The sequence below is a fragment of the Semicossyphus pulcher genome, unplaced genomic scaffold (genome assembly GCF_022749685.1).
Source record: "Semicossyphus pulcher isolate SPU_LCO1_2020_fin unplaced genomic scaffold, fSemPul1.0.p SCAF_7, whole genome shotgun sequence".
Classification (NCBI taxonomy): Eukaryota; Metazoa; Chordata; class Actinopteri; order Labriformes; family Labridae; genus Semicossyphus; species Semicossyphus pulcher.
The window spans coordinates 21,207,347-21,222,584 of record NW_027211748.1 but is presented as its reverse complement, the minus strand read 5'-3'; the positions used below and the strand labels follow the sequence as shown (position 1 = coordinate 21,222,584).

At 39.5% G+C, this 15,238-nt stretch overlaps 1 protein-coding gene across 1 annotated transcript in view; it reads right to left on the bottom strand.

The window, feature by feature from the left end:
* Positions 1-13,681, bottom strand: part of LOC138611468 (MAGUK p55 subfamily member 7-like) — a 33,184-nt gene extending 19,503 nt beyond the window's left edge. Inside the window, exons 1-3 of the mRNA XM_069684610.1 lie at positions 13,589-13,681; positions 12,602-12,679; positions 8,951-9,031 (exon numbers count right to left, since the gene is read on the bottom strand). Of these exons, the coding sequence (XP_069540711.1) occupies positions 8,951-9,031; positions 12,602-12,679; positions 13,589-13,681 (252 nt within the window). The remainder of the gene's footprint in view (positions 1-8,950; positions 9,032-12,601; positions 12,680-13,588) is intronic.
* Between the last annotated feature and the right edge of the window lie 1,557 nt (positions 13,682-15,238).

Sequence of the window (15,238 nt, the reverse complement as noted above, 5' to 3'; positions counted from 1 at the left end):
CAATTCTAGATGGAAGGGTATTAAATAACTGCATGTTTAGACCAACATTTTTTATGCAATTGTAAGGTAAAAATGTGCTCAACCAGTCCCTGGCAACCAATTAAAGGCGACTGGATTGTAAATGAGTGTGTGCAAAAATGCTAACAAGTTTGGCTGGCCTGCCTGCACTCACAGACGCGCCTGAATCCAAATACAGCACCTTCTTCAGGGTCGAAACCTTCAGTTTTGCCTGTGCCAACATGCCAAATTTGATTTAATTTTGAGTGTACTGCCAGCCTGTGGGCCACCTGAAAGCAACCCCCCACACTACGAACTCTGCCTGTCAGCAGTCACACTGGCTCAGCTCAAACATCACGCATGTCTGAGAAATAAAACCCCTTCTCTACAGCAGGGCTGTGAATTGATATATGAGTCACTATCAATGCCCAGACAGTTCATTTAGGTTCGGTATTTGTTAGCTTTGGCAGAGTGAAATCTCCAGGTTTGTTTGCAGAAAAACAATATTCTGGATGTCTCCTTTTCTGGACAAAAGTACAATTTGAAAAAGAGTGGAATTTACTGTCACACGAAAGAATGAAACATCTGCTCATCAACTTAATTTGAACAATCAGCCCATCCATCTGTCAGTTAGTCTACTTGTTATCCCCGTGTCCATCAACAGTTGCTCTGCTCAGAAACAGCCAGCGTGTGAGCAATGTGTCTCTGGCCACTTTTAGAGACGGATTTTCAAAAAAAACAAACATTCATTTACAGAATATTAAACCCGGAGTCTCTTATAAGTATGTGTGAGCTCCTGCGTTAGAGCCAAGAACAAACAGGTCATTAAAACTGTTTAAACAAACCTGTTAGTTCTCGGCGGGCCTCGGCTCCTCATTAAGAAAAGCTACGACTTCGGCAGCTCACTGGAAAACCCTACGCCGTGTGTGTGTGTGTGTGTGTGTGTGTCTGAATTACGACTGTCAGCAGATCAGAAAAAAAGGAAACATGCATTTGAGTAGTCTGGGCCTCTGCATGAGTGAACACTAATAAACATAACTAGGGAGTAGATTAGCTTCAGTGCCAGTGTGGGTAAAAGATGTCAGCACCTCTCAGCGGGCAGAATGATGAGGTGAAATCAATTTGAATAAAATTTACAGTTGGATTAATTTGTCGCTCTGTGTGACCCACATAAGAGGCGAATGCAGGAAACAGAATACTACGAGCCTGTTGATGTGAGTGTTAGCTCAAGTGTTTAGTCGCCTGAACAGCTTCAGAATAGCTCAGATGAAGCATGACAGCATGGAAATGAGTTCCTCAGATTACAGTGCTAGCGTTAGCTATGTGAAGAAGAATGACTGAACATGTTACCGCACCATTCATGAGTAGGTTCCTTTCATTGTTAATGATGCGTTGGGGCACTGAAGTAGAAGAAAAATCTTATATTCTTGCTTCATAAATGATCCATGTGACTGGCAATTTCATGCTTCAGTGATATAAAACTGATTTCTGCACAGAGCGTGTACCGAGCACAGTTTTGGTGAATGTTTATGTGTGCAGTAATATTCCAGGAAAATTCGCTTAATCAGCTCTGTCGCCAAGAATTAGATCAGAACAGAGATACCACTCCGTCCAGTTGGCTTAACTGTCGTAGAACAAGAGTGGAAACAGGAGGAGACATTAGCCTGGCTCTGGTCACATTCACAAATATACCAACCTGCACCTCAAAAGCCTGCTTATCAAACGTTATACCTGGTTCACTGAATTCATTCAAAAAAAATCCTAATTTTAAAAACAACAAAAGGAACTTTTATTTGGTGTCGATTTTGGCGGCCTCTTTCTCTATTCTTGTGTAGTTTTCTCCCCGTTCTTTCTTCAGCTTGCTAACGTAACTACTCAGTGTGAAACTATGCCAGGTATGCTGTCCACTGGAGTCAAACCTGGTGACATTTAGCGCAACGATATAGAAAAAGTCAATCTTCTATGGTCTGGTTTGCTTTTGTAGGTCATATAGAGGCATTAATATGTCATATCAATATCTGAGACTGTTTCTTGACAAGTTAAAATCTCCAGTAGATTTAGGAACATTTTTATGAATCTTAAAAACAGAGCAAAGATAGCTGCCCACTTGCTCTTTATGTTGTATGCTAAACTAAGTTAACCTTCTCTTCCTCGTAGTTTCATATGTAATGGGTGGATATCAAAGCAATACAGATCTTGTCCCAGCTAGAAAGCAAAACAGCTAGCACCGTTTCGTCCAGAAACAAGGAGACATAACATGCTAATGGTTCTAGGAAGATTAAAAAGCTAACGTGTGCATCTTTTCCACAATTATATTAAAGTGAAAGCTGTTTAACTCTGACTGTGCTCAGAACACAGGCCTCGGTGCATCTTGTTTACATTTAAACACATGTTGCCGTGACAAAAATAGAATGTAGAACAGGCCGCTTTGATCTTGTCCTGAAGAGTTCTGGAGACACAAACTGTTCCGTCTACATTTTACTGCAGAGAGAGAATCTATGTGTCTAACAGACAGGCAGCTGATCCTTAATCAAAGAAATTCTACTTCATTCTCCATTTCTCTCATTTCTTGTCAGATTTCAGACAGAAAAAAAATGGAAAAACAAAAATTAGTTTCAGCCTACCATAACCTACTACCAAAAAGATACACATTTATGAAGGAGCTGGGTGAAGGTTGCTTCGGCACGGTGGTGAAATGTTTGGACACGGTCACCAGAGACATCGTGGCTGTAAAGCTTTCCAAATCCAAATCCGTTTCAATACAGGAGGTAAGACAAGAGTTAAGTAGGTGCCTTGTTTTTTGGCAATCATATTTGGTGTGATTGAGTATAACATAAATGGGTATTGCTGTTAACATATGGAGCTACCTGGACTTAGCTTAAAGCAACACAATATGCTGATAGTCCACCAAAATCAAAGCCGTGAATGTTGTCAATTCAAGCAGCAAAAAAGACCCATATTTAGGACGTTTTAAGGTGACGGCTTCTAGTGGCCGTAGATTTTATGACGGAAGCATTGGAGGAAGTCAGGTGACGTAGAATTAAGAGGGACTAAACTTCGAAACAAGACTTTTACCAAGGAGTCCCAATATTTGTGTCCAATATGTTCCCGATACAGAACTTAAGTTTCATAACTTCTTTGCTCATTTTAACCCAAACCATGATGTTTTCCAAAGTCTCAACGTCTGCCGGTGATAATGATAATAATGCACACAGAAACAAATCCTTTTTTTTTTGTCGGTCAGCACAAATTCCAAACATATTTTAAGTATCATTCAATCATCAGTATCATCAATCTACTTAATCCCCACCCAGAGGAAGCAATCCACCATGTCAGTCAGAGAACCATGGTGTCAGACTTGGAGATGCTGACTCTGATGTGGTTTAAGTTAACATTTGGGACTTTGAGGAGACTTTAAAAGTAGGAAGTCAGGACAAGTAAGGGACATGATGTGACTTACATCAGTTGGAGTAATTGAACTTTGACTTTTGGTCTCACATTGGACTAAAACTGGTCTCTGGTTTCCTTGAACTACATCACCTGATAATTGAAATACATTAATTTAAAATTTGTGTAGACTGACAGAGAAAAAGGGGAAATATGTGTCCACGAACACAAATCTATATTATAATTTGGTGATTATTTTGTGGACTGGTATATATGTGGTTCTCTCTGTTATTTGGAGAACGTGTAACAATATGATGTCATGGCTTTCAAAATGTTCTAAGAAGCTGTTGTTTTTCCTGATATTTATAATTGTACACATAATGACTTACTTTAAAAACGTGTCATTGCCTCTTTAGGTCACCATAATGAGACAGTTGATGGACAAAAACATGGACGACTGCAACATAGTCAAGTTCTACGACTCTTTCAACATGACGCTTGGACCAGCGCTCGTCTTTGAGATCTTAGACATCAGCTTAGAGGACTACATTTTTTACACCGATTTCGCCCCTATGCTGTTAGATGACATCAGGACCATCACCAAACAGGTATGAATACAGCACCATCATTAGAAAGTACAGGTCTGTAAAACATGGTTCAGGCTCTGAAATTATTTCTGTCTTTGTGCTTGCAGGTGGCCACGGCGCTTAACACACTGCAGAGCGTTCAGGTGATCCATACGGACATTAAACCAGCCAATGTCATGCTGGTAAATAGGAAACGACCATTTAAAGTCAAGCTGATTGACTTCGGCTTGGCCATGCAAAGATCTCAAGCCAGGCCAGGAATGACTTTGCAAGCAATTATCTTCAGGTAAGAACCAGAGAAATGACCATTTTCAATTCATTCATTCGATTTGTGAGATGTTCTCTCTGTGTGTATTTTGAATCCTAAAATATGACGGTGTTGCTCATTGTGATTGGTTCTTCCACAGATCTCCAGAGATTCATCTGGGCCTACCATTTTCAGAGGCCATTGATATGTGGGCATTGGGGCATTTGGTTTTCATCATGCTCATTGGTGAACCACTGATCTTAGCAATCTCTGAATATCAAGCAGTAAGTAGTTTGCTACTCAACTTCTTTTTGTCCACTCTCCAAAAGATTGAGTACAGCTTTTGTCATGAGCTACAAACACAAAACATGATTTGTCCATTGTTAAAGTTAACCTTCAGGATGATTGAGGGACATTATGTGATGTTTAGTGCTTTGGAGATCTTTGAATGTTAGCTATGGCAGTAGTTACTAGCATTAGCATGTAGAGCAGATGGAAAACGAAGCGTTCCTGCTGCATATCCTGACGTGACGCTCTTTTATCTCCAGATGAAGTTTATAGTTGATCTTCTGGGTGTGCCGCCTGACGATCTTCTCAACCAGGGGGTAAAGACACACCGGTTCTTCACTAAGACGGAGTCCGACACCTGGAGGCTTAAGGTACTAAAAGTTGTTTCATCTTTACCAGACTTTAAGTGTGTTTCCATCAACTGGTTTGTAGGGAATAAGCCCATTCAACATATTCACACAGTGGATATTTCCTCTGACGTCTTGCTCAGGGTGGAAAGCACAAATGTTGTTCTAATGCTGTAATCTAGTTTTGTTAATCATATAATGAATCTAGCTAATGATCATTTCACTGCGTTGCGATTGAACAGACACTGTAAAGACAAGGGACTGTGAAGAGAAAAGTTAAAGGCAACTTGAAACAACTTATTACCCATTTAACAACAGTTCAATTCAACCATTTCCTCGCCAACGTTACAGTTTGTTGTGTTACACCACAAGATAGAGAAGGTGCCACTTCCTAGCTAATGATAACGTTGGCTAATTAACAGTAAGGTTAGCTAGAAAAGGGAAGCCTAAGAATTATGAAAACAACGTATTTGCAAGCTCATTTAAATCAGCTAACACTGACATTTAACCAGTTCCTAGCTAACATTATTAGGAATTCACATCTTTTCAATCCTGTCTTATAACACTACCAAATGGAGATTTTAGCGAGGACATGGCTCAATAATAACGTAGATGCTGTAAATGGTAGCTGATGAGTTATGAAATGAGTTGTTTTAATTAGAACATTAAAATCAATTCAATGAACTTTTCTTTTAGACACCTGAGGAGTATCTGGGGATAATCCCTGACATCACAATCAGTAAATGTTCATTGTATAATCTGGATGACCTGAAAAAAGTAAGTGTGGAGTTCTTTCATTTTCAGTGAGGTGTCTTTTTATGAATCATGAGGATGACTTGATTAATGGTGGATTTGACACTTGTTTCCTAAACTAGATCTATAAGAAAAGAAACAACAAAGCTGACCCTGGGCAGACTGAGCAGTGCATCCAGCTGTTCAAGGCCATGCTGGCGATGGATAAGAGCCAGAGGATCACTCCCCTCGGAGTCCTCAGTCATCCATTTATCACCCAGGACGACCAGCAAGAACACCGAGACGACCTAGAGGACCAAGACCACCAAGACGACCAAGACCAGTAAGTAGAGTTTTTGAGTATTTCCATGTTGGTGGACCATTTCTATTGCAGTGTTTAGAAAGGTTAAGACCTTTACATCAGACTAACAGTGATTGTTTGAACACAGGAAACTAGAAACCGATGAGGGAACCGTTCCACCTCCCACAGCCCCTCTATGCCGTGTGATCCAGGTCCGGCCTGCATCAACCGAGAACACGCTGAAGCTGGAAGATGAGGAGAGAGCAGACAGGTAAGGGGCTTTTACTTTCTAAACTGTAGAATAACTGCTTCTACTTAAAGATCAGAGAACTTCTACCATCTCTGTGTTTATGAGTTCATGACAATCACAGGAGCAAAACTCTGACCGCGCGTGTGTGTCTTTAGTTTGCAGGACAGGCCCGACGAGACATTCAAGGTCTCATGTCACTCATCACCACCTCAGTCACCAGCGATGACTTCAGAGGACAGCGAGGAAGAGGAACCGAAGAAGAAGAAGAAGAAGAAGAGCCTCTGCCAGCGCTTCTGTTCATGGCTAAAGAGGACCTTCTGCTGCAACCGGGTTGGCGTCATCGGATGAGGAAGGTAAGAAGTGAAGCTCTGTGCAGGTTTGTGCAGCACGATGACCTGCAGCACGTGCTGCACAAACCTTCACAGAGCTTCTGAGGGCAGCACGGCGGCTCGGTGGTTAGCACCGCAGCCTCACAGCGGAACCACTTCCTGTCTGTGTGGAGTTTGCATGTCCTCCCCGTGCATGCGTGGGTTTCCACCGGGCGCTCAGGTTTCCTCCCACAGTCCAAAAACATGCAGCTTGTAGGTCAATTGGACACTTTAAATTGCCCCTTAATCTGGTCAGAGAAGTAAAAATAAAAAGTGAATTAACAATTTAAAAAGAATTTGAACTCTGTGTTGTGATCATTTGTTTATAAAATCTTCAGGTGTTTTTATGTTTCCTTGTTGGACCTCCTCTCAGGTCTGTGGGGGCGTGAACATCCTTCTGTTGACTTTGTTTTACTTTCTTTTTAAAAATTGGTGAAGTCACATCCAGCCTTTAACACCTGACCACAGGCCTCTTTTGAAGATGCTTAATCTGCACAAATGAGACAACAGAAACTGACTGTAAAGAGATGCACCCCAGACTGTGCTGCAGGTGAAACAGCATCTCTGTTGGATTTATAGTCACTTTGTCTTATTGAAGCATTTAATATTATTTACTATCTAAATAACTAATCATGCAGACTTTGAGCCTCATAGCAATAAAAAACCAACCAGCGCTAACAGTCGTCTGCAGAGAGCTGGTGGAAACTGCAGTACCGTATTTATAAGAGGTGTCACGCTCAGACTTTCCAACCATCACGGAAACAATTCCACCTTTGTGTGAATCACAATCCTGTGTAAATAATAGTTTTACCTTATTATATGTAAAATCGGGGGAACACTCGTCCTGGACCGTCACACTTTCCCCGATGCTTGGAGACAGTATGGAGCCGTTACAAAGGACAGGATAAGAGAGGAGTTATATCTGGTCGAGCTGCTCTGGAGGTTTCGCTGTCTGCGTTACAGACACAGAAACTGGACTCACATCTGTTGAGGCTGGACTTGCCTCATCAACTGAGATCTTTGAGATTATATCATAAATAAAATTCTTTAAAAAGCTGCGACAAATTTTCCCCAAAAGATACTTTAAAAACTCTAAAGTAAATTATGATTTCAATAAAAACCTGTCATGAACGGTTATGGAAAGTGTTTTATCTTAGGGAATGATTCCAGGAGTGACTGTGAAATATTGGAGTCTGCTGTGATAACAAAGGTTGTGAAATAAAATCAAACATTTCCTGCATGAACCCTCCACACACCTGAAAGTACCTGTAGGACACCTGAAAGCCTAGACAAGTGAAAGTAGGCTTCGCTAAACTATAACTCATGACCTACTGTTGAAACCCTCATAAACTGAACCACTCACTGTTCAAGACATCATCACCTGCTGACAGGTGAGTCAAACAGGCTGTATATGAGCAGCAGGGTTCCAGTGGTCCGGTCGATTTAAAGTCATTACTACTGAGTGAACCATTAACATGAACATAAAACAAACTCTCAGCTATTCCTCCATGATTACACTCACGCTAAGGTCAAAGGTCAAACGATAGCTGATGAGTGGTTTCTTTCCTGGTACGGTGACTTTGCTTTGCTAGTCCGAATCAGCAAAGGTAAACAACCCGCCAATCCCCACAGAAGAACACTATGCTGGTTGACCAGCTTCAACGCCAGCATCAAACCAGCATCAAACCAGCATAGACCAGCATCAAACCAGCATAGAGCATCAAACCAGCATAGACCAGCATCAAACCAGCATAGACCAGCACTAAACCACCATGACCAGCATACGACCGGCATAGACCAGCATCAAACCAGCATAGACCAGCATGATTTCCACGCTGGTTTTTTCTAGCAGGGAACTGTATATTTAGGATGTTTTCAGACTTTTTCCTGAGCTCAGCTACAGTCGACATCTCCTGGCAGAAGCTTCATATGGAATCCTTAGCTAAGAACAACAAGCAGTGCAAGAGGAAACGGCTAGCTTAAACTGCTAGCTAGTAGCATTTTTGTGGAGACTCCAAACAAGCTAGGCCAGTTGCTTTCCTCTGTTTCTAGCCTTTAGCTAAGCTAACAGACTGCTGTCTGTGCAGTGGTTAAGCTTAGTACAAAGCCTTGCACAAGGGGAAAGAGCTTAATTATCTAGTTGAAGTTTTATGGGGGCTCCTTTCTGAGCTTTTTTAAAGCTAGCTTAGCTACCTGACTGCTTGGTATGGCTACATATTTTTTTGTATGGCATTGAGAGTGATATCAATCTTCTTTGCTAACTCTCAGCAACTCTATTTCCCACAATGTTGAAACCATTTATATCCTGATCTAGTCCTCTGTCATTTCTGTAGGTAGACATAATGAGATTTAACTGGACAGAGGAAATAGCTGGGGGAGTTTTAGGATGACACACATGTGAAGCTACAAAACTTCATCACCATAGAAGAAAATAAATACTTTTCACCTTAAAGTGAGGTTTGGAAAAGAGGTCAACCAGTTCTTTTACTTCATCTCTCCAGCTTTGGTAGATCAGCTCCTCCTCCAACTGGAAGCAGAGAAGAAGAGAAGGATATATTTTTGATAATGAGAGGTATATATTTATAACGTGGCCTGAGTGAGGTTTGCTCTGGACTAAACTCTACTGGCCAAGAGAGATGGAGAAACAAGCAGAGAGGGACAAAAAAAAAGATTTTTAACTTAAACTGCTGCGACACGTCATCATATCTGTCTTCATTTCTCATATTCATACGGCCTCGTTCACTTCACTGGGAATTATCTTTTCTCTGTTTGTTGTGAACTATCTCTTCATGTTACTGTTTTGTTTTTTTGTCTTTGAGCCACGGTCGGAAAAAGCTCCCAAATGTTCAAGGCAACACAACAGCTGCGGCGACAGCTAAAACAGAGCAGCCTTGACCGTCAACAGCAAGTGAAGAGGAGGAGAGTGACTGTGTGCAGTCGCCCGTCTTGTCAAGCATATTACTGTAATGACTTCTACTGCTTCAAGATGTGGAGGCACACTCCAGAGACACAATGCATGAAGGTCGTTAGTTTCCACTGTGAGCAAACAGAAGCCTCTCTGAGGGGAAACAGACCCATGGTTTGGCCCTAACAACGGGTCCTGATGATTTAAGCCAGGCAGAGAGTCGCTGTCGAGCCGAATCTGAAGGAAAGAGAGAAAAGGGAAGAGATGGAGACGAGAAGGGTGGACAGACAGTATGGAAACATGGCAAGAATTACAAAACACAGGGCAAGCCTTTCCAATTGGCGACCCAAATCAGGCCCTTAATGACCTCAATCCAGCCCTTAAATAATTGATACAAAAAATAAAAAGATAAGAATATTTAAAATAATTTAATAATAATTTCTTACAATAAGAGACGTTACCTCCAATGCTATTGACGAGGCCATACAGAGCTAACATCAGTTCATTAATTAGTATATTATTTAATTAATGGATCATTAGTTGAAGTGGTCAGCCAAATTTTAAAGAATATGGTTCAAATACAAAGCTTACAGTTAAAAAGGTGAGCTAAAAGTTATGGATAAATTATTTATATAGTAAGCCAAAGTAATGGATAAACAGTTGAAATATAATACATAGCTAAGAGTTAATGGTTAAATGGTAAAATAATGGTTAAATGGGTTTAATTACCAAGCTAAAAAAGGTGCATGAATAATTCACAGTTAGGAAAAAAATTGTTAGCTTATGTAAAGAATTAATGGTTCAAATTATTTGCTAACACTAATGGATAAACGGCTAACATAGTTAGCTAAATGTAATGGACGAATGGTTAAACAATTATGGATAATTAGTTTAATAAGTTAACTAAAGTTTTGGCTAAACAGTTAAACTAGATAGCCAACAGTTAAAATAGTTTAAGTATGGATACATGGTTCAAATAATTTACAAACTCTACTTGGCTAAAGTAGTTAGCTAAATGTTATTGATAAGGAGTTGAAATGATAAGCTAAAAGTAATGATTAAATGGGGCTATTAACCAAGCTAATGGTTAGCATAAGTAATAAATCAACAGTTGAGAATTGTTAGCTTAAGTAATGGATAAATGGTTCAAATTGATTGCTAACACTGATGGATTAATGGCTAAAAAAGTTGGCTAAAGTTATGGATTAATCGTTAAACTATATAGCTAAAAGTAAAAATGGTTATCTTAAGTAATAGATAAATGGTTGCAATGAACAAACAGTTTAAATAATAAACTAAAGCATAAGTAATGTTAAAACCGTTAGCTTAACTAATGGATATATGGTGGAAATCAATTGCTAACACTAATGGATTAATGGCTAAAATAGTTAGCTCAAGATATGGATTAACAGTTAAATTACATAGTTAGCAGTGAAATAGTTAGCTTAAAGTCGAGGTGAAATTAAAAATGTCATTTTAATTCTTTTAGATCACATCCCCAGTAATATTGTGCATCTATTTGACAATATAGGCAAATCATATCAAAATCCGATAATTTTTTCTTCCGGTAAAACTAAATTTCACGCGTGCTTACGTAAGTTAGCACCAAACAATTTCAACCAATCAATCTGCAACATTTAGCCGCAGAGCACCAAGAACGCTCGGTGAGTTAGCTAGCTACTGCGCTGTGGAGAACATCTGTCTACGCCCACTTCTCAATGATCAAATCAAATCCCTCTAATGATATGTCCCGCCTGCACGTCCTGTTTCACTCGGAAATACGTCACGATACAGAAGCTAGATACTCTCGAAATGCCATTTCAGCTTGACTTTAAGTAGCCTAATGGATAAATGGACAAACTTATGCTGAAGTTATGGATAAAAGATAAACTAGAAAGCTAACAGTTAAAATAGTTAGCTAAATGTTATTGATAAACAGTTGAAATAATGAGCTAAAAATAATGGTTAAATGTGGTAATAACCTAGCTAATAGCAAATGAACAGTTAAACTAGATAGCAAACAGTTAAATTAGTTAGCTTAAGTAATGGATAAATGGTACAACACTAATGGATAAATGGCTTAAAAAGTTAGCTGAAGTTATGGATAACAGTTTAACTGGATAGTCCAGCCGAAATAGTTAGCTTAAGTAATGGATAAATGGTACAACACTAATGGATAAATGGTTTAAATAGTTAGCTAAGTTTATTATTTTGTTTGTAAGCTTTTAAGCCCAATTATTAGTAAAATCTGGTGTGAAGCATGGAAATAACTAGCAAAGGAAGTTTAGGAGGGTCAAATTGAATTAAAAAGTGTTAAAAGCAAAATTGCATTTATTGAAAAAACAACCTCTTTAGGAATAAAAAAAAAGACGCCTTGTTAATACATTTAAATTAATAACATACATTTCTGTTCCCTTGGTTCTCTCTCTCTCTCTCTCTCTCTCTCTTCAAATCTTGCACTCTAAAAAAGTAACTGAATAGGCCTGATGTAGGGTCAGGAAGAAGATACATGAGAGCAAATTAAGGGAAATGGGATATAATGGAAGGAGAATGTGGTGAAAAGATGGAAGCACAGAGTAAGGGGAAAAGTGTAAGAACAACATCCATGTTTAACACTTTGTCCAGGAACAAGATGGAGGAAAAATCAGGAATGAATGTGGAACAGAAATGCTAGAAAGAAAGCAGTGGTATGAAATGGAAAAATAGGAGTGATGGGTTTGTGACAGGAAAGAAGGGGACCGATACATGAAATATGATAAACATCTGAAGGGAAAAGTGACCGGTTCTGAGTCGCAGCCATAGTTGGAGTATTCTCTGTCACTTCATCTTAAATGTGACATTGATTGTTTTCCTCCAACCTGCAACTCTAGACTACACACAAAATGATTTTAGCAGGCTTTTGCTTGGCACTGTCCTCTATGACTAACTCCTGGCACACAGACACAAAATCATATACGCTTTAAACCGCTGCCTTTCGAACCATGGTGCCCGATGTGACAGAGATTTGAGATAACATTTCATAATTCAGCACACATGAGACGGGGTATTACTCTGCGTGACAGGAAACTCATCAGTATATCAGAGGAAACAATTTAAATGATGATAAATCTGTCCCGTTTCCTCTGCTGTCAAACTGTCATCCTTGGCAGCGTGTCTATCTGTAAAAGATGTTTGGAGGGAGTCGCCGCTTACATCTGAGGCCAGACTGGCTGCGTTCTCCTCGACGGGGACGGGGCTTCGCTCCTCGAAATGCTTCAGACGCTCGTGGATCTGTCAAGTCAAGGAAGTTTCACAATAAAGGTTTCCTCTGCAGAATTTCTTTTACCTTTTCCCCCTAAATACTGCTACTAGTATTATGGAAAATCATCAGTATATTACATTACTTTTAAATAATGAAAAAAAATGTATTGAAAGGTGTGTAATTTAACGAGGGCTTGAAGAACAATCTAAATAAAATCAAATAAATGTCAAGCTGCACAATTCAACTTCAGCATTATTGTGACCTGTGTCCTTTTTTTGACAGCGTTGGAAAGTAACTAAATTATTTTACTTCTATGAGTGCTGATGTAGAGACCAACATCACTGGGACTTTTCACTCAGCCTCAGTCAGGTGTTCTGAATACTGTTAATTAACATTACAGGAGAACGTGTATGTCTACGGTGATCAAGCTGGTACCTCTGAATCACACAGCAGACTCTTATTTCACTGGTTGATGATAAATTAAAACAAACAGATAAACGTACATGATAAAAACAGCTGATCTGTGGTAACCTGGAGACACAGAGTGCAGGGGAATGTTTGGGTTGCTTGGCAACAACAGTCCACTTTCAGTCAAGTTGTGGAACTAGTTGGGTTGGTGGAGCAAAAAATAATCTGTTGTTGGTTATTACTGTTTAATACAATTGCCTGTTGTATTAACGGTTGTATAAAAGCAATATCACACTAGAGGTTGTGATGTTGCACTGAATATCATCGCAGCTGTTATTATCTGCGGCACATGGCCTGTAGCCTCGTGCCTACAACCAAATCAGCCTTTTGTACTGTATATATCTGAATATAAAATCCATCTCCATATCTGTAACAAATTCTCCCTGCAGACTAAAGTATTTGCTAAATAAATACCTTAAATGAATCTAAGTAAACAAGCACAAAGCATGGTAGCACAAATGTGTGTTGACCTTAAAGAGCAGGTGGAGCTTCTTCTCCATCAACATGCTGTGGAGAAACCTGTAGTCCTCCTCTCTGTCTGAGTGAGACTCCGCTCCAGACATCACTGCTGACAGCAGCATGCACACGCCTGGAGGAGGAGAAGCACACACATACATCACACGCACAGATCGCCACCCGCACCTGTTACTGATTTACAGGGCCTGTTTGTAAGGTGATGAGGTCAAGAACCCAAAGAGAGAGGTCAAAGGTTAAATGGAGGGTGTGATGAAGAAACCGTCATAGGGGAGCCTTTAAGAGACTCCCTGCTATGGGGTTTATAGGTTTATTTTCCAGTTTGGTGGTATTTTATCTAAAAGGGCAGGTTAAAGGTGAAAAGAAAAAACCCTAATAACCTGGTACCCTTTGGATATACTCCTGTGTTCTGTTCGGCTCAGCATCCCCCACAGTCTGCAAAAAGAAATATTTTCAACAAGTATAGAAACCCCATGTATATATTTGAGCTTAGTTCTTGCTCCAGTTGTTTTGATCAGCCAGCAGTAAACCAGAATATGACACAAGTGTATGAGGAATGATTGAAGAAACATGCTGAAACAGATGCTTCTTATGAGATATAACTGCCACCTAGTGGTGATATGAGATATGACAACACACACTGTTACACTCTCACTGGGGCTATGACATCGTGTTATTGAATCAGTCGATGTTTTATCACTAATATTCAGAGTTATTTTTCTTTATGATGTTACATTTAACATTTTTGCGTTCTTGTTTGGTTATCAAACATTTTTATAACCATGAGTAAAGATGCAGAATTATATTTAAAAGCGTGAGGATCTGTTAAAACTCAAATGCACTTATTAGATAAAATATGTCGCTAAATAAAGAGAGATGTAGATATAGAGATATACAGTACAGTATCCACACTGATATTTGTTAGTATTTCAAAGTTTCAATAGCTTGTAATAAATGATTAAGAATGTAACACACACTTTTATGTCAATTCCAACAAATCTTAAGAGCAGAAATCGTAGATTGGCACATCTTTAACTGCACTCACCAGACTTCGTCATCTCCATCAGGCCCCGTCCAGGCTGTCCATATCAGTTAATATCTAAAAAGTATGAGCTGCAATCAAACATCTACTTGTAGAGAGAGGTTGCAAAGTGTTCGACTGTTCAGATTGCAACAGAGACTCTATCTGTCTGTCTCGTTCAGTCAATATGTGTCAGGGCTGACCTAAATCAAGCCAGCGGGCAATCAATACAGCAATCAAAAAGCAATGGGTTTAATGTTAGCCCAATTCAGCTCACTTTCAACATAACACTTCCACTACATTCATGCAGATTTAATCGAATCTGAGGTCAATCGTTGCATCCTTTAATATCCATTTTCTTCTATTTTTTTCCCTCTATAAACTTCAATTTTAGTTTGAAATTTGTGCTAAAAGGGATTTATCAACCTCAAGATAATGTATACTTATCCACTACAGGAGTTGTTTAGTATCACCCTGACCTCTGACCCCTCTGAGGGGAAAATCATTGAGAATTTTAATTGAGGGACCATATGGGCTGTGTGATTATTACAGAGATATAGATAGATGTAGATAGAGATGTAGATTAGAACCCCACAGGAAGTCATTCCTGCCTGTGGCCATCCAA